The sequence below is a fragment of the Arvicola amphibius genome, chromosome 7 (assembly GCF_903992535.2).
Source record: "Arvicola amphibius chromosome 7, mArvAmp1.2, whole genome shotgun sequence".
Lineage (NCBI taxonomy): Eukaryota > Metazoa > Chordata > Mammalia > Rodentia > Cricetidae > Arvicola > Arvicola amphibius.
In genome coordinates this window covers 7,997,238-8,015,628 of record NC_052053.1, presented here as the reverse complement: position 1 = coordinate 8,015,628, position 18,391 = coordinate 7,997,238, and the positions used below count along the sequence as shown (strand labels likewise).

The 18,391-nt window shown below is 42.8% G+C and overlaps 1 protein-coding gene across 1 annotated transcript in view; it reads right to left on the bottom strand.

Moving 5' to 3' along the window:
- Ttn (titin) overlaps nucleotides 1-16,034 on the bottom strand; it is a 271,490-nt gene extending 255,456 nt beyond the window's left edge. Inside the window, 12 exon segments of the mRNA XM_038336350.1 lie at nucleotides 769-906; nucleotides 1,393-1,530; nucleotides 2,065-2,202; nucleotides 3,268-3,399; nucleotides 4,645-4,782; nucleotides 5,450-5,602; nucleotides 6,141-6,474; nucleotides 10,388-10,629; nucleotides 10,722-10,807; nucleotides 11,485-11,772; nucleotides 13,762-13,965; nucleotides 15,944-16,034. Of these exon segments, the coding sequence (XP_038192278.1) occupies nucleotides 769-906; nucleotides 1,393-1,530; nucleotides 2,065-2,202; nucleotides 3,268-3,399; nucleotides 4,645-4,782; nucleotides 5,450-5,602; nucleotides 6,141-6,474; nucleotides 10,388-10,629; nucleotides 10,722-10,807; nucleotides 11,485-11,772; nucleotides 13,762-13,965; nucleotides 15,944-16,034 (2,082 nt within the window).
- Between the last annotated feature and the right edge of the window lie 2,357 nt (nucleotides 16,035-18,391).

Genomic DNA, 18,391 nt, shown 5'->3' with positions numbered 1-18,391 from the left:
AATGGAGAATAAACTTGGGTGGATAGCGTATTTAGAGAGAATTATAGCTACGGGAGATAGTTTAATTCATGAGATTTGTACAGCTGCAAATAGATGAGGTAACCTTTTCATAGCTTATATGTATAAGTGTCCTGGTTGCATATATCTTTCTCCAGATTTCTCAATACTGCAGCGTGCGCAGTTTCAGTGGAAGCTGCTACAGAAGGCTCTATAGCTTTCTGTTTCTTTCCTCTGATAGCTACCGGGCAAAAAAAGTTAAAGTTTCACATTAAAAAAAGTTATACATAACTGAAATAAATCCTTAGATTGTGGCATAATGCACTGAATTCATGACTCATCAACACACACACACACACACACGTACAGGAACACACACACACACACACACAGGCACACATACACATTCTTCGTTGTCAGACTCATCATTACCGGTATACAACAAACTTTATGTTCATTGAGTCTCTTAAAATTAAACCACATGCAATTTCAGTCATTAACTTGTGGAGGATTTCTAGGTGTTAATAATAAAAAGTTGAAAACAGTGATAAAAACAAACTGGAAAAGAAATACATTGTTGCAATGTGTGCAACAATAAATAACTTCACTTTTTAGTTTCAAAATGTTTAATTATCTAAAAATAAATGTGGTTAATAGTGTCTCCTACACAGGAAGGTTGATGTTTGGTATTAATGTGTTATGATGGGGGTTGCACATGAGGTGGGGGATTAATAGATTATCGTGGATTCCACACTGGAATAACACAGTCACCTTTCCATGGGTAACTTGAATGTGTTCTTGTCTAGTTGCCATGGCTTCTCTAGATCTCAGAACTGTTTCTTGTTCTTTGGCTTTAGCAGTAGCAACTGCTATTGTAGACAAGGCAGTTTTTTCAGCTTCCTTTTTCATCTGATTATTATGGTAAAAGCAAAATTTAAGTCGTATGGGCTTCAGACACTCAGAGAATGACCCCCCCCCGACACACACACAAATTCACACACTCCATTCCCCTGCTAATGGGCTGCAAGGATAAACTCACTCAGAGTTAAATACTCACACAGCAGTGCTTACATCGAAAGACTGAGACTCACAGAACTTAGCAATGTTATCTGCAAAATGATTTCCAGATGCTTTCCTATACTGCTTTTAAAATTTAAATTAAAATGCCAATGCTCATGCGAATAATAACAATTAACAAAAATGAATGACAGGTGTTACAGGTGCGTGACTATCAAGGGTGAAGGAAAAGTTAATGGTACTCGGTCGCATATTTACTATTTTTAGTTATGCATTTAAAAAGAAAAACAGATTAATGATTCATACTATGCAACAGTTAGTGGTTTACTAGAGATTAACTTAAGATGAAGTTTTCCTATCTCAAATAGCTGCATTCACCTTCTCCTGAGTTATTTGGACTTGATCTCTTTTGGTAGTGATGGCTTCTCTAGTTCTCGATACTAAATCTTGCTCTTTCATCTTGGGCGTGGCAACTATGACTTTGGGTACCACTGTTTTCCTAGTTTCCTTCATCATCTGGGCATAGGATTTCAAGAGAAAGATAAGACAATGTCAATAAGTTTCATGAGCCTCTAATAAAAAAAAAAAAAAAACCTAACTGGAAAAGAGGCAGAGATTTTCCTATTACTCCTAGAACTTCATTACACATTACTGCATTGTCTTGGCCATCCATAGTGTTTCGTTGGCAAGAATGAATGCCAACGCAGCATGACTAGAAGGAAGAACACATTAGGAAGAAAAGACTAAGTTAGGTTCCTTCTTTTTTGTAACGTTGTGCCTATTTTAATCTACGCAAAGTTCCAGTAGAGACTTAAAATGTGCATACGTTTGCCTTGAACACTGGAGTCTAGATCCATAGGAGGCCACTGGGATGAATGACCGTCTATTAGTAGCAATCTAAAGAGAAGGTGAGAGTTAGGAATGACGTGACCGTGAAAGCCAGATGGGCGCCGAAGGTGCGTGCGATTGTGAAGACGGACAGTTATGATTAAGAGCCGGGATGAGACTTGTGAAAGTCGAGTGTCTTTCACACCGGCAGGACGTCATCACCTGTGCATGAGCGAGGTGCATGTGACCTGGCTGGGTAGCAGTTTCTTCTTGAGCGCCCACGGCTGTCCCTAGCTTTGTGGGCTCGGCAGTGGCAACCACCACCACGGATGCAGGAATGTTCTCGGCTTCCTGGCTTATCTGATTTTGTAGAGTGAAATGAAGATTTGAGTTTCAAAGGGCACAAAAGGAATGGTAAGATGGCCACGTTCAGAACACGGAAGGCTTAGAGATGAGGTAGAAAATGTCGCATCCCCATTTCAGAGGTCTAAACGTGTGTTTTCCTAGGAATGAAATATCTACCAAGTTGTCCCTTAATACACTGTGCCAGGGCTAGGCTGACATGTTAAGAACGGGTGCTGCCGATTGGCTGAAAAACGCGGCTGCCTGAACTCATCAATCTGCAATGTTACAATGGCCATAGGGATTCTTATGTGCAAAATATTGCCTAGCATGATTCCTGGGTCGCTAGAAGGCTCTTTTATCCTGAAGATGAGGTGAGCAACACCTGGGCTGCTGACTCTGGTTAACCCTTTAGACGACAGTGCTCTCAAATGGACTTTAAAGAAAGTAGCTCTTGGATTAGCCAACAGCTGAGAGAGGAGTATGGGTCAAAGGACTTGAAATATAAGCCCCTGTCCCTTAAAGTTTGGTGACAAAGGGGAGAAAAGTAGACTTCAGTGACATCAAATTTGTCTTCCCATTTCCTATATGTTTACTTCCCAGGAATTATGGGCACTGTCTTCTCTGAAGACCAACATTTCTCCTGCTGCTTAGTTAAGAGTATTTGGGACTCAGGTATGTGCTTGTGTGCCAGCAGGTGCACACAGGCATATACCTCACCACTGCACGAAGGCTGAAGGTCCCAATCTGAGTGACAAAGGGCTCAGGTTACGTGTCCAAAACTGACACACTAGTAGTAGCTAGTGGGCAGAATCGAGGTGTACTTCTGTTGACGTATGATCTCTTAGAAAGCTTAAGGATGTACCTCCCAAACTCTTCAAAGAAGAGTTTGCACAAACTGATTGGGCGGGCACAAAACAGTACACAGAAAACAATTCCCACCAGGGAGAGGTTTCAACTCCAGACACAGGCAGACAGAAGGAGGAAAAGAGAGAGCAGGGATTCTGGTCTGAGGTTCTGGGCTAAGGTACATGCAGCTGGTCGGAAATGGGCCCTTTGTAGAACCCGCAAAGCCGGACTTACTGTTTCTTGAGTTATTTGCTTTTGCTCTTGTTTCAGGGTCATTTCTCCTGTGATTCTAGTTTCTTGCTCTCTGGCTTTGGTTGCGGAGATCACTACCTTTGGTACAAATGCTTTTTCAGTTTCTTTTCTTATCTGTAATCAATGATCAAAAACAGAATTTCATTGTTTCCCAGTCTCCAATGTGGCTATCACCATATTAAACACAACGATGTAGGAATCTGGAGGTGTGAAATTCCCTTTCTAGAGATATCATTAATTGAATCATTATACCTTAATTAATAAGAACACATTTGTTCTCTCTCTGAACTATATACATGGTAAGTCTCTTTAGAGGAAAGGGATCGTTGGATTCAAGACTGCTTGTTTTGTAGACAGTTGCAATTTACCTTAACAAGATTTATGTCCTCCATAGATGGTTATAGGTAATTTAATTAGGTGCTAATTTTATTGTCAAAGTAATTTTAGAGCTCAGAATATGACTATGGAAGTCACAAGAAGTAATTTTGCCTGGCTCTTTATTTTAATATGAGAATCCAAGAATCATTTACACTCATCTACCTTTCTATTATATTTTGTTTTACACATTTCTAAATATGATAACGGTTTTGAATATCAAGGCTCATCTAAAATTGAGACACAATGGGACAGTATGTTTGGCATCTATTTTTGGTAGAGCATTGCTCAAATCCTAAGCCACCGAAGGATGTTTTGCTTCCACCTGATGTCCAAGGAGTGAGTTGATCCCATCCTCAGGTATCTTAGCGCTGAAACTCATGACCACAGGGTAAAAAGGGATTTGAGAATTTATCTTCTCAAACCATCCTGCAGACATTTGGCTCCACTAGCCAAGAGCCTTATCAAGAAGCCGTCTCCCATCTGTCCCCAGATGCTTCTAATCCCATCTCTGACCATTTGACTTACTATATCATGCTGTGCATCTCATATGAAACCCATGTGCTAATGTCCAAGGATCAGCAAGCAGTGCTAAGCTTTTAAAATAGCATACTCAGATTTCCTGTCCATCCTCCCCTGATCCTACCTAGCACAGCACCTAGGTCATCTTTTTGGTTTTAATTCTGCTTGTTCCCTAGTCACAGCCACATAGTTAAACCTATGATTGGTGTAAATGACTATAAAAAAGTTAGATGAGGTAGGCTTTCATTTTATTTCAAATATGAATGCTCAGAGATGCTAAGGGGTATTGGTATCAAGTGCTCAGGAATAGACATAGATGCTATGAGGATGTCACTTATGTGAAACCAGACACATGGCCCTGGAATTAACTTGTTTCAGAGTTAAAAAACAAACAAACAAACAAACAAACGATATCATCTGTGTCAACACATGGAGGCACTGTAAGTTAAAAATCACCTTCACCTGCTCCTGAGTTATGTGCGTCTGCTCCTGTTTTGCTGTAATCACTTCTCTGGTTCTTGATTTTAATTCCTGTTCCTTGGTTTTATCGGCAGCAACTACAGCCTTGGTTACTGCAGTCTTTTCTGCCTCTTTTCTCATCTGATTTTCAAAAAAAAAAAAAAAAAAAGGAAACATTCAGTACCCATCACCCAGGAGCCTCCACTAACCCATCAGGACTCTGGTGTAACCATCAACTCCCAACCTCCCTCAACTCCCCCCTCACAGGGAGGAAAGCTAGAGGCTTTTAGACTGTAACAACGTATACTCAAATATGAGGTGGGGTGTGACCCTGGATTTATATTCCTTTCCAGCCGATAATCAAATGTCACATTTGTTCTGAGGAAAGTAAAAGCCAGGGCCCTTCGGGGAAAGCTTAGAGAAATCTATGTCTGCCCTAAAATAGTAGTTTCCACGCCTAGCTTAGGTGGGAACTGAACCCAGACTTTGACCCGCCTTTTGTTCCCGCCTGCCGGCCTCTAGCCGTCCCCGGATGTCTTGCAAACAGTAGTTAACTTCAGCTTGCCACACACAGCCCAGGCAGTTCTTCTAACCCGGTCTGCTCCTGTGATATTTACAGCTTGCACGCATTTGATATTTCTGGCCACCTTTTCCTCGGGCAGCTCTAAAAGCCTGGGCCATGCTGGGCGACCTGTGGCCTTCAGCGGAATTCCGCAAGGGATTGGAAAGCCCAATTACCGAAAGCGGAACGATGCGCTTGCGCAACCCCACCCCCACCCCCCACCCCATGGCCCTGCGCTTAGCGTACCTGTTCTTGAGCAGCTTGTATATGCACAGCAGTCGTGGTTGTCCTCTGAGCAGTTTGCTCTACAGCACTGATGACTGGTTCTCTCACTCTGGCCATATCAACGGCAGCAACAACAGTTGCCACAGCTGCGCTCTTGTCGGCCTCTGGTTTCACCTGCATTGTCAATCAACGCGTGCCAAGCTTTTAAAACCGCGGTTCTCCACCCTCCCCATGCTGCTACCCCTTAATACAGTTCCTCATGTTGTGGTAACCCCCAGCCATAAAATTATTGTCTGCTATTTTATAACTGATTTTGCTACTGTTATGAATGAAAATCTAGCTAATTTTGGAGACAGAGGTCAGCCAAAGGGGTTGTAACCCACGGGTTGAGCACTGCTGTTTTAAAACGACACACTTCGTGGAAAATTTATGAAAACTGAACTATGAGAAGAAGCAAAATATAGTCATACATAATTATCACTACTACCTGCATCATTAAAACCCATCTTTTATGCAAGCCTCACAGACTAGTCTTTGGCTCAGTTAAAGGTGCCAGTCCAAAGCATGACAACCAAACCTGATCGTCCATATTGGCTATAGTTTTAGGCTCCTATGCGTTTCCTCTGTAACCTATCTGGACTGCTCTGTGTTTGGAATTGGGTCAGAGCAACCAGAAGGTCAACTGGTACAAGCAAAGAGTTTCTGACTGTACCTCTTTAGCTCCAGTAGCGACAGCTCCCGCTGTGAATGAAGAGCTGGCAGACACGCTGGCAGCAGCGCCTGCCGCTCCACTGATGGTCACTTGCTCCTGGACACCGTATCTCCCTTCCCATCGCTCTTCTCTTCTGATCTGGGTCGAGCTTGTCATTGTAGTTTCTTCTCTCATCTCAGCCTCAGTTGAGGAGGCCACATAGCCCTCTTGCTTCCAAGGCGGAGGCACCTCAGGGCCTGTGGCCACAGCACTTGTCTGAGTCTTCCGGATGAGTAGCGGTGACCTCACAGATCTGATAGGGGAAGTGGAGATCCTCCCTGCTGGGGACACGGACCTGAAAACCAAACGGCAAAGGTCAGAGCCTGGGTGCAAGGCACTCCGGCAGGCAGGATGGGATTTGGAGGGCGAATGAAACTCTGGCGGGGCAGGGTGTCAAATGTGCGCCCCCCACAGGCTGTCTGGGGGGTACACACCACACCTGAACGTAATTTGTTTTAAATCTCAATAAACCCCGTGTTTATCTGCAGTAACCCCAGAAGGGAATCAGATTTAATTCTAAGTAAGCTAAAGATCTGTGTGCCCTGTCTCACCTTCTGACATTAGGAAAGATAAAATAAAAACAAGACGGTGAAAGGGAGTGTCCTCCAAACACAGCCACAGAAAGAACGGGGTGTGCCCAGCTCCAGCTGGGGAGGGGAGAAGGCATGCCCATGGGGGGGGGTTATAGTTTTGTGACTCCTGGCTAAGCAAGCCACGTTTCTCCCTCCCTCTACCCTTCCCCTCTTTGTCCCCTTCTTCCCTTATCTCAACCACATCATTATCCAGGCCAGGGGGGCTTTTCTTGCTGAGCCTTGCAGTCATCTGAGGAACCGGCTGTGCTATGTGTGCAGCGTGGGACTGCTGGTCTAGCCAAAAGTGTTTGTGGGTCACTCATTTTAATCCCCCCGAGTTTATTTCTACCCTCATCTTCATATTGTTACACCGAGAACTTCCTTTATGTAATATTAAAGTTAACTTGTAAATCAGCTGCTTTGAGACTCTGTTATTAAATTGATAAAGTATCTTTTTCCAAAATAGTTATCACTGTCCATTTTTATTATATACATCTGAAGCACAAATATCATCTATCAAAGGGGATGGGTATTAAATCCTAACAGTGATAGTACAAAAAGTCAGCTTATTATAACACCAATCATTCTAGGTACAGAGCAACTATCTGAAGATAATGTTTTTTTCCAAAATTAATTCGCAATTCCTTTGTTTTGCTCCATTTTACCTCTTGGTGGCAGTATTGCTTCACAGATTCTATGCACAGGTGGCCATGTTTATAAATGTATTCTGGCACTTGCATAGGGTATTTAGTTTACGTCAATCATAAACAAAACAATTCTCCCAATTAAGCTGAGGGTCCAGTGACATTTTCTCTAAAATGCAGAATAACTTTGCAGAATATTACATCAACCTGTTTCAGGAAGAAACATTTAATCATTTTCTTGTAAAAGGCTGTGTGTGAGAGCAGGAGCAATTTGTATTTTAGAAAAAATAATTGAAATCAAACTGAAGGGAGGTCTAACCAGTATGGATCCATGGTGAAAAGAAATTGCCTTCGAACGGATAACAAAGACCAGGCTAGCATGGTGTGGGGTCCACACCAATGGAAGGAAAGCAAAGGAACAGGAGCTTCCTAGTTTGGACTTGCTTTGTTCTTGCTGTTCCTAGCCCAGTGGGTTTAATTCAAAAAGAGCTTGAGACATGATTAGCATGACGTGAGTGATTAACAGCAGGCTTCAGGTAAGCCCATAACTGCGAAAATCAATGTAATTTGAGCCATTACCGGAAAATGCTTATTTCTGCACTTGCAATAAAAAAAAAAATAATCACTTGGTCACAGCTGGCTACAATGCGCCTCGTCCAGTAAAATATGCTTGCTTTATCTACAACAAAAATCAAAATTAAGCCGTGGGACATTTTGGGAAGGAGTCTATCTGGGATAAGCATTATTTTCTTCACAAGCTGGCATTTTTATTTTGTAATTATTTTGAAGCAAATTTTGCAGACTAACTAACCGGATCCCTACTAAGAAACTCCCAGAAGGCTAAGATGGCCACTGTGTCCCAGGGGGGATCAGGAAATGTCTGTAATTTTACATGACCCTCAGGCTTGAGTTGGAAAGAGAGGAAGGCTGTTATGTCTCAGAGATTTCGTTTGGCCTGTGTTGGGAGTGACTTCATGTATGCAAACCTGCAGACAGCTGAGATTAAACACATAAAAACATGAGGGATATCTTTATTAAACTGAGCTTTTTGTAAGTTTTCATGTTAGTTCTGGTGAAGTAGCTTCAGTTACTTTTAAGAGACCAACATAAAACTAGAAGATCCTTACCATGTTGTAGTGTACTTATTGGACATCCCCATCAATCCCCACACTCTAAAGTGTGTTCTGCATGATTGATTTTCCCTTTCCGGGTGGAGCACTTAAATACATCTGGTAGGTGGCACTCTCCCCATTTTCTGTTCTTTGTTCTCAGTCCCTCTTAACTTCCCATGGTTCACAATGTAGCTAGTTGATATTCTTTATGGTCCTTCCCAGCAGCAACAAGGGAGCATCTTCAGAAAGGAGTGGGTCATTTTTTTCCCTCACGTAAATGCACTATCTAGTCTAACAACGATCTGCCTTTTCACTATAGAGATGTTTTCATTTTTATTGTGGCTCTGCAAATCTATTTTTAAAAGTTCTCCCCATAAACATTTCTTCTATCCCCTTTTTTTAGCACATTTATTTATCTGTGTACATGTGTGCGTGTTTATGTGCATATGTGTGTGTGTTTGCGTACAGTGTCAGGGGTGGGAACAAGCATGCCATGGTGGAGGTTAGAAGACAGTTTCTGGGATTCCACCTTTTCTGTCCCCCTCCAAATGCAGTTCCAAGAATTGAACTCAGGTGGCCAAGGTTGAGGGTGAGTGCCTTTGCCCATCAAACCATCTGGCCAGATTCCCTTTATCTTTTTTAATACCACTTTAATCAAAATGCCACTTGTTTTGTAAATGATATGAGGCAGAAGCCCGGGTTTGCTTTTCTTCCACACAGACAGCTAATTAGAATAGTCTTATTTGTGAATAGTGATGTCCTTGATTAAAAAACCAAATGCCCTGGATATGTAGATCAATTTCTGTACCCTCTAGTCTGTGTCCTGAATGTGGAATTCTGGTTACTCCTCCTTTTCCACTGCTGGGTCAAACACAAATCTTCCCACGTGCCAGCAAGCATTCTTCCACAAGGTTAGACCTAAGACCATCATATTATTTTCATAATAGAAACTTTACAGCGAACTTGGATTTTTTTTAGGTCAACTATCTCATTAATTCCACTTTAGTTTATTTTAGCAAGGGGACTTGATCTATATTTTTTTTTTACTTCATTTGAATTGATTAAAATACACTTTGTGCGTGCTCAAATTTTGTAGTTTTCAGCTCATCATATTAAAAACCTCATTTTTAAACTAACTTGCAAAGTCTCAGTTGCGGTGGGTAATTTGCGTTTGATTGTGTAATTTCTGAACACTGATGATACAGGCTCGCCTTGCAAGCTTTCTACATTTTAGCTGAGAGTAGAAATCCACTTTATGTTTTAGATAGACTAACAAACATGGAAAATATTTAGAAGGTTTTGCTTATTATTTGAGAGTATAAGTGTCTGAATAATGATTTTCTGTTTTCAAGGGACACCTTCAAGTAATGGGCTCATCGATTCCTTCCAAAGGCTTCAAATCATTCTGGCTGCAAGTCCCTTTATTTCACAGAGGACACAACGAAGACCTTGGGGAAGCCTCGTGACTTCCCTAGCTCTAGTTTCTTACCTAAACTATTGGGAATCACGTTTCTTCAGGGTTGTGAATCTTTAATGAGATAGCACATGAGGAACTGGACAGTCAGGGGGTAAACCACACACTGTAGGAATTCTTATAGTATTATAACTAGTGCCCCCAAATCAAAGTGCAAACAAGTAGTCTGTGTGATATTTAATTCTCAAGTTTCATCATTCTTACCTCCCCCTGTTTTTTTGCCTCCAAAAGTATATATTTGTTGAACAGACTGTAAATAAGAATTCAGAGCCTGGGTTTATATCCATCTTCAATTAACCCACAGAAGATGAGGGAGATAAGGATCACATTACGGGACTTCTTGGTCTCTTTCCATAATACTTAATTTTTTAAAAAAAAATCCATAAGCTTCTAAGAGAAGGTTTACCTGATTGGCGATGGGGTCGGCGCCCGCACGTGTCTGACCGGCGAAGGGGAGTGTCTTATTGGGGATGGGGACTGCTGTCGGGCCAGCTGTGCCTTGGCAGCAATGGAAGGTGGCGTTGGAGATCTTGACTTGGGTTTGGGGGGTATCCTGGGAGGTGTCTTGTGTGGCAGCTGTCCGGTGGCACCATCTATAACCATCTCAACTGTTGCAATTGATCTGGCATCAAAGTGGGCTTCAATTTTCTGGAAGCAATGAAAACAGCGGTCACGGTGAGTGAGAAAGGCCAGGGAAGCAGCAACCCGGAAGGCTGGGGGCCGTTCTATAGGAAAATTACCTTTTCAATCCGGGTTTGTCTTGTTTCTGAAATCTGAGCAGTCGAAACGATTGTCTTTGTCTTTTTAGCGGGTACTACTTCTTCCCCTGTGGAAACGGAAAGACGTGTGTTTTAGGAGGGAAAACCCGGGGTTCTTAGCACAATTTCCTGTGTGTGATAGCAGGGGAAACGGTAGCAAGCTGTGGCTTTCGTGTGAATATAAATTAGATTTAAAGATAGAAAACATGTCATTAGAAAGTAATGTCCTTAGATTACTTATTTAAACATCCCATTGTTTGCCAACACCATGGAGATGGACATCACTTAATTGATTTGTGCTCTGGTTCTCATCCTGGGTAAATGGCTGCAGTGGGCTTCAACATTGAATTCTTGCCTAGAACTCTAGAGACCTTCTCCTGCCTGGGGTAGCGGGGGCTAGAAGGGGTGGGAGGTGGGGGGTGAATAAAAAGGTAGCTTTGGGCTGGGCGGTGGTGGCGCACGCCTTTAATCCCAGCACTCGGGAGGCAGAGGCAGGTGGATCTCTGAGTTCGAGGCCAGCCTGGTCTACAAGAGCTAGTTCCAGGACAGGCTCTAGAAACTACAGGGAAACCCTGTCTTGAAAAACCAAAAAAAAAAAAAAAGAAAAAAAAGAAAAAAAGAAAAAGGTAGCTTTGATCTTAGCTCCTGCTTGCATCCCCAGGACTGCGGTCTGGGGGAGGCAGGCGGATCCCTGGTCCCACAGGCTTCCATCCTACCCTCCTCCTCCTGAGCCTCTACCACCTACCTTGAACCAACAATTCTGCGGTGGAAGTGGCTCTTCCAACGCTGTTGGTGGCATTTACGGAATAGGTCCCGGAGTCTTCAGGATATGCTTCTGCAATCAGTAAGCTGTAGAGGTCGCCTTCTTGAGAAATTTGGAAATCAAGGGAGCTCTGGATTTCGGCTCCATCCCGGTAGAACTTCACCACAGGTGTAGGGATTCCAGTCACTCTCACTTGGAGCTGCACTTGGCTTCCCTGTCTCACAGTCATGCTCTGCAGCCGCTGAGCGAAGTTGGGTGGTGCTGTCTCCGCTGCCGAGGGCAGAGAAGAGAGTCAGGCCCGGGAGTCGGGGTACCTCCAACAAGGTAGCTTTAAATGATCACAGCCCTGAGCCCCAAAGCAGAGACTGACTCCCCAATCCAGCCAACACCCTTGACTGTCCTTGAACCCCAGTTCCCCCAAGCGGGTAGCAGCTAGAACGCAGCAGGAACGGAAGGCTGCCTGCCGGTATTCATTGTAATTGCTTTGCTGTCCTTAGCTACTGCATTTGGTTTTTTAAAAATGTTTTATTGATATCTATGTGCATGTGAATGAGATTATGTGTATCATACATGTGCAGGTGCCCAAAAATGCCAGCAGAGGACATTAGGTCCCCTGGAACTAGAGTTACAGGTAGTTATGAACCAGCATGTGGGTACTGGAAGCCAGGCCCTGATCCTCTGTAAGAGCAGTCAGCCTCTTAACTGAGAAACTTAATATTTTACCAAAAAGTCTAGATGTTGTTATACTATTCTAGACCTTTCTGGGACTTCGAAGGCTTGAATCCTGCCTTTTGCTAACATGCTAAGACAGTTTAGTAAGCTACCTAAATTGCACTGAAGTGAATTCCAGTGGTTGGCAGAATGAGTGCACCCATGACTCAATCATTGAAGTTTAACTTTATTCTAAACATTCCTCCTACCGGAGTGCTATTAAAAGGATCAAAATATTTACTTGCATTTAAAATGCCAGCCCCAACAGTGGCAGGCTTTCATGTTAACTGTGCTGCAGAAAGGAAGGAGTCCTCCTTGATTCATTATATTAAAAGAAAATTTTCCTCTTTAGTTCTTTTAGTTGTTTGGCAATTCCACACATTTTACAAAGAGTCTGGGCCGTTTTTTAACCTATTCCCCCTTTCTCCTGCCTCCCTCTCTCACTTCAGCCCTTCTTCCCAACAAGCCCCTCCCTCAATCATGACTTCTGTATATGAGTGACCCACTGAGTTTAATAGGGGTTTCTGGCCCAAGCCTGGGTGGGAAGTTATATACTTAGCAAGAGCACCTTGCCAGCGGCTACACCACTTCCCTCTCTCACTTCAGCCCTTCTTCCCAACAAGCCCCTCCCTCAATCATGACTTCTGTATATGAGTGACCCACTGAGTTTAATAGGGGTTTCTGGCCCAAGCCTGGGTGGGAAGTTATATACTTAGCAAGAGCACCTTGCCAGCGGCTACACCACTGGAGAAAGTGATGACCGCCCCCCCATGATTAACTGCCAGTTCTCCCCCAGGGAAGGGTGTGGCTGTACATACGGTCTAGCATGGATGACAAAATGTGGGATTGGACTGATGTGTTTCCAAGTTACCATACTTTTTCTAGTTCTGATTTTCTGATTGCACATTCAAGTTCACCCTTAAGCAATCTGGTGAGCTTTCTAGTTAGGTCATTTATGACCATGGAATTAGACATCAGAAACAAACATGGGACATGGCAAGAGTTTGTATAAGACATTGCTATGCAATCAACAGAATAACTCTTGTTCTTCATGTTTGATTGTCCTATTAAGTGCTGAAGGATAGACAAAACCTACCAAGGTAATTGGAAATGACTTTGTGGGAAAGTGGTGTCACATATTTGAATAACAAACATCTGCCCTTTTCTGAGTATGTTTACTACATAGTCTTTTCAATGCCTAGGGTACAGACCACCTTCGTCAGAATTATGGCAATGCCTTTTAAAGTGGACACTCTCAGTGATTTCTGGAATATCACCTATATGATAAGGCTCTACACTCTCCCTGCTGAGGAACAAGATCATTAGGATGTCTTCAGCATACTTTGAGTGTGCAATATGCACAGAGACACTGCTTCTCATCTGCTTTGTGCTTCATCCTCCAAGAGGATTAAATTGCACAAACCACACAACCATGGACATTCATCCTGTGGATCCTTCTCCAGCTTGGGAGCTGCCTCCTTTGTGGGTGTAGCTCTATCTGGACTCCCTCTGTCCTGGCTGGGGACAAGCTGGTCCCTACTGGCCTACCTGTCACAAGAAGCTCAGCAGTACTAGTCGCTTGTCCAGATCCATTGGTGGCTCTCAGGGAGTATCGTCCACTGTTGGCTTTAGTCACGGCGGGGATCGTCAATTTAGCGCGGCCATCGCTAAAGGAGATCTGCACGCCGGGCAGAGTGGAAGTTGAAATCACCTGGCCATCCCGAAACCAGCTCACCTCAGGAACTGGGGAACCTAGAAGGTAAGCAGTCATATTTATGTTGGTGTGCACATGGTCCAGCCCTCTGTTCTTTCCCATCATTGCAAGGCTTTGCACTGGCCTGTTAAAGCTAGCTGGAGTGGAACCCTGTTTAGTGGTAGCAACAGCATGACAGTCACCATTGGGAACACCTGGTGGTTTATAGAGTCCTACCCCTCTTCGTATGGAGTTGGGTTTTGAGGTACACTGTAGCTTCACCATTTGGTAGACACGATTAAAATAATGAAAGGGGTGGGTTCCTAAGCGTTGAGTGCTGCAAAAATTTTGAAAGATGACCACTGTCATCCTGAAAACATAAGGACTAGAGGCACAAAGCCACCGTACAGCCCTGCCCCAGGAGGCCGTGCCACCTCCCTCCTCTACAGTTGCAGGGACACTGTCCAGAGTGTCCTTGCCAATGTGACTGCAGCAAAAATGCCCCCACATGGACAGGCTGTTCCTCATGCTAACTCCAGAGCCAAATCCGGTCTTCTAGAAGAACAGAGAAAGTCGGAGCAGCAGGAGGAAGCCAGAGTCTCTTCACTTACGGTTAAGAACCGCATCAGGGGTTTCAGGTTTTATTGAACCTAGTGTGTTCAGAGGTTGGACGGCTACTCCAGGGAATGTTTACTTTGCACCAGACATCGATGCTTGTGACTGTTCTCGTTGGTAACAGAATGTTCAATGTTCCTTACACGAGCCAACCTCCCATTACGGGTGAGTGAAGAGTGTAATGGACTAATTTGTCGGTGTCAGACTTCATCTGTGACCTATTTCTAAGAGAATGTAAAGGCACAATTGGAAGGACTCTGAATCTATGAAGATGTCATCTCCACTTCTGTGCAAAGAGGCAAATTCCCGCAGACCTCATGCGTGTTCTGCTCAGTTTAGAAGTCACAGAGGATTTGAAGAAAAATAAGGTCATTATTTGAGAGTTCATCAGGCAAAAGGAGAATTGAGCTGAGTTCCACCAACAGCGAATGAGTGATGTTATGATATTTTTGCAAAGTGTTAGACAGTTATGTAAGACTTATACATAATACAGAAACAGGAACGAAAAGGAAACTTTAGTGTATATCTTTATTGCAAGCCATACATAAAAAACCCAAAGAGAGAGAGAGAGAGAGAGAGAGAGAGAGAGAGAGAGAGAGAATGAATTCACCACAGGGATGCACTGAATTATGAACTAATCATAGTTATTTAATAATATAATCGTACATGACTAGTTATGGTTCTATAGGAGAAAGATTGATTAGGTCATTTTGAAATTATTTACAGTATAATTTATAGATAGCTCCCCCTCACTTGTCATGAGTAATGCACATCTAGAATCATCCCTGAACCAAGTGATGAAGAAAAAGAGGCAAAAAAGAAAAGAGTAGAATTCCTTTCAAATACAATTCTAGGGAAAATGCTTATACTCTTTGAATATAAAGAGCAGACAGTACTATGCCTTGCCATTAATTGCAGAAGGGAGGTCTTTAATTCACTAGAATATTTTACTAAGACGAAGAACCCAATAAAATAATTGCCATGAGTAGTCACTGCACCTGCACCTATGGGAAGTTGATGAAATGGTTTTTTTCCTATGTAACATCTGAAACTGAGGTACAGACTAGCTGCCCAGAAGCTCTGTCACTAAACCCCACAACACAAGGGCTTTTGTCTGCCACGTTGGCTCTGTGGCTGAACCCAAATATAGAATGACCAGATTTGGCCCTACTTAGTTGCTAGATTCTGACAGCAAATTTTAATCTAATGCTAATTATTTTTGCTTTGTGGAATTACAAATATGAATAAAACATTTTCAAGTCATTACATTGTCAGAATCCTGTGAACGGTATGCCCTTAAAATGACCTTTCCATGGTGTTATGCCAATTTTACATAGTAAAAGCAGGATTTAAACTTGGTTTTGGGGCCTACAAAAAAAAATCCTGGAGGAAGCAGGTGGAGCAGAAAAGAAAGCATCTTACCGCTAACGTGAGCCTCAAAGGTTGCGGTACTACCCTCCAGTACCACAACACTTTGCAACGGCTGCGTAAACGTCGGTGCTTGAGTGGTCATCTTTTTAGGCACTCTGAAAAGGAAAAGAAATTTGGTGAAAATGTTGATCCTCAGGGCCCCTCAGCAGCTACGTGGTGAAGAAAAAGACATGTGCTTCTCCAAATGGATTTCTCTAGGCATAGGTGGCCCTAGAGCAATAGGAAGCCTTCTCTTGGGGTTTGTGCAGCTGACCTTTGAGCTAATTTAAGGGAAATTGGGGGGGTATGGAGGAAGTCAAACAGAGCAATGAACACCCCTCCCCCCACAGTGGTCAAAGCAGGAACATTAAGTCCTACCAAAAAATGGAAAATCAGGTTGGGAGAGAGTGGAAGGGAAAACCAAGCTATGACCCAGGGCTTTCAGAGACAAGGTGTGATGTCTATACCCTTTGCATCAACACAGTATGTAATAAGCATGTGAATCCTTCCCCGGCAGCTCTCACCACGGTGCCAATGTTACAAGGGGGCTTTGCCTTAGGCTCTGCTCCTTGCTTAAAATCTGCACCCAGATGAAAACATTTGTACTTAGTAAGCCCTTCACTAATGTGAAAAGTGCTGGCAAGGATTTTCACAGTCATAAGCCTTTTATTCTTCAACGACAAAGCAGGCATACAGTGTTCTAACATGTCTGTACGTCGTATGCAACGGCACAATTAATGTGGCTGAAATAATCACCAGGGAAAATATCTAATAAGTCCAAATTTATTATAGATCTGAAATAAAAATGCTGACTTGAGTTAACATGGAACAATAAGCAAACTGAATAATGGGGGGCTGGTGGGAAATGCTCATTGAAATAAAAAGACCTGTGCTTTAGTATGTGAAATAGTCGTCAACAAAGAGATGAGTGTAAAATTTGCAATTAAGTCCTTTTGTAAGTGGAAGAAAGTATTTTGCCTATCAGTTTTGGAGATTATGTGTGAAATTTCCTTATGCATAAATACATAATCATTCACCTTGACCAGACTAGTGTTCTGGCATTAAAAGCAATTTCCGAATTTTCTACTGCCTCATTATTATTTTTAGTAATTCTTTTTTGTTCATTCTGGCACTACAGTGCAATAATCTCAGTGCTGGTATTCTACTTAGTGTAACCAAAGTTCTTTAAGGCAAAGTTCCTACTCCAGAAAAATCCAGGTATCATCCTCCAAAAGTTTTCAGGAAACATTTCCGAGGAACTCTTGTGTCCAGCACATTATCTTTAGGGTGAGCACATTTTATGTCTAAGTTTTCCTGTCTGCAAACCAGTGCATCTTCTAAAAATAGCTGTCTCCTTAGATAAGCAATGCATAATTATGTATTTATCTAATAACAGGCATTTACAATTAGTAACCTAATCCCAGAAAGAAGGGAAATCTAAGTGTGTTTTGAAATTAAGTCTTTTATTTCTTACCCTTCTTTAGTATTAATATTTATCTCATGCCACATAATTGGATTGCGGGTTGAATTAAAATGCATAATGAGATTTGGAATCGTCTGAACAACAATCCTCCATCTTCATCGAGACTTTATAAAATGTTGGGATTAAGTGGCCTAAATGGGCTTGATACCCTATCCTTATTGTCTAAGTAGACGAATTGGCACTTGCTTTCCAGAGGCCTAGGGCTGAAGGTATGCATCTGAAATGTCATGCTCCCAAAATAACACCCCCGGCTTGACTGACAGCAGACAAGTGTCTGCCACTGTCCCGCAACAGATACCCCGGCGGTTGATTCCCTTAAAAAGTCATCGGGCGTAGCCGATGCCACATGGCTTTCTCAGAGCTATTCTTGGTCAGCCTTGCTTTATCACAGGGCCACATAACCTTGTACATTCCCCACGGACACGTTTATTAAGGAAGCAAACATTTCTGCACTCATCTCAGACCCCTGAGTTCTAGGATATCAAGTGCATTTTAAAAATCTGAATTGCTGACTCCGCTGGTTAGGCTTAAGCGTTTGATTTTTTTTTTTTTTTTTTTTTTTTAAGAAAACTTACATATCCAAATCAAGTTTAAAACGCAGATTCGCACTGCAGGTCAGTCAGAGAGAGCAAACCTTTAGTAACAGACATTCACCGCTCAAACTGGCGACTGGAAACCCATCAGAAATAGCTCTAAGAATCAAACAAGCCGATTCCCACTTACCTGACTTCTCAAGAGTGCCTAAAAAGGGTGGGACTAAGCCCAAGGTTGCTTCTGAAACGACGTCCTATGTAGAGTTGGTTTTCCCAACCATCTCCGACATGAATCAGTGAGCCTCTAACCCTCAAAACAAAACCACACAGTCTTGACTGTGTGGTTTTGCTTTTCTATGCAATCCCTACACCCGAGGCGAGGTGGGAATGCACGACTGCTCCAGAGCCAGGGGCTGGCTGGCCCTTATATTCCCCAGATCTGCT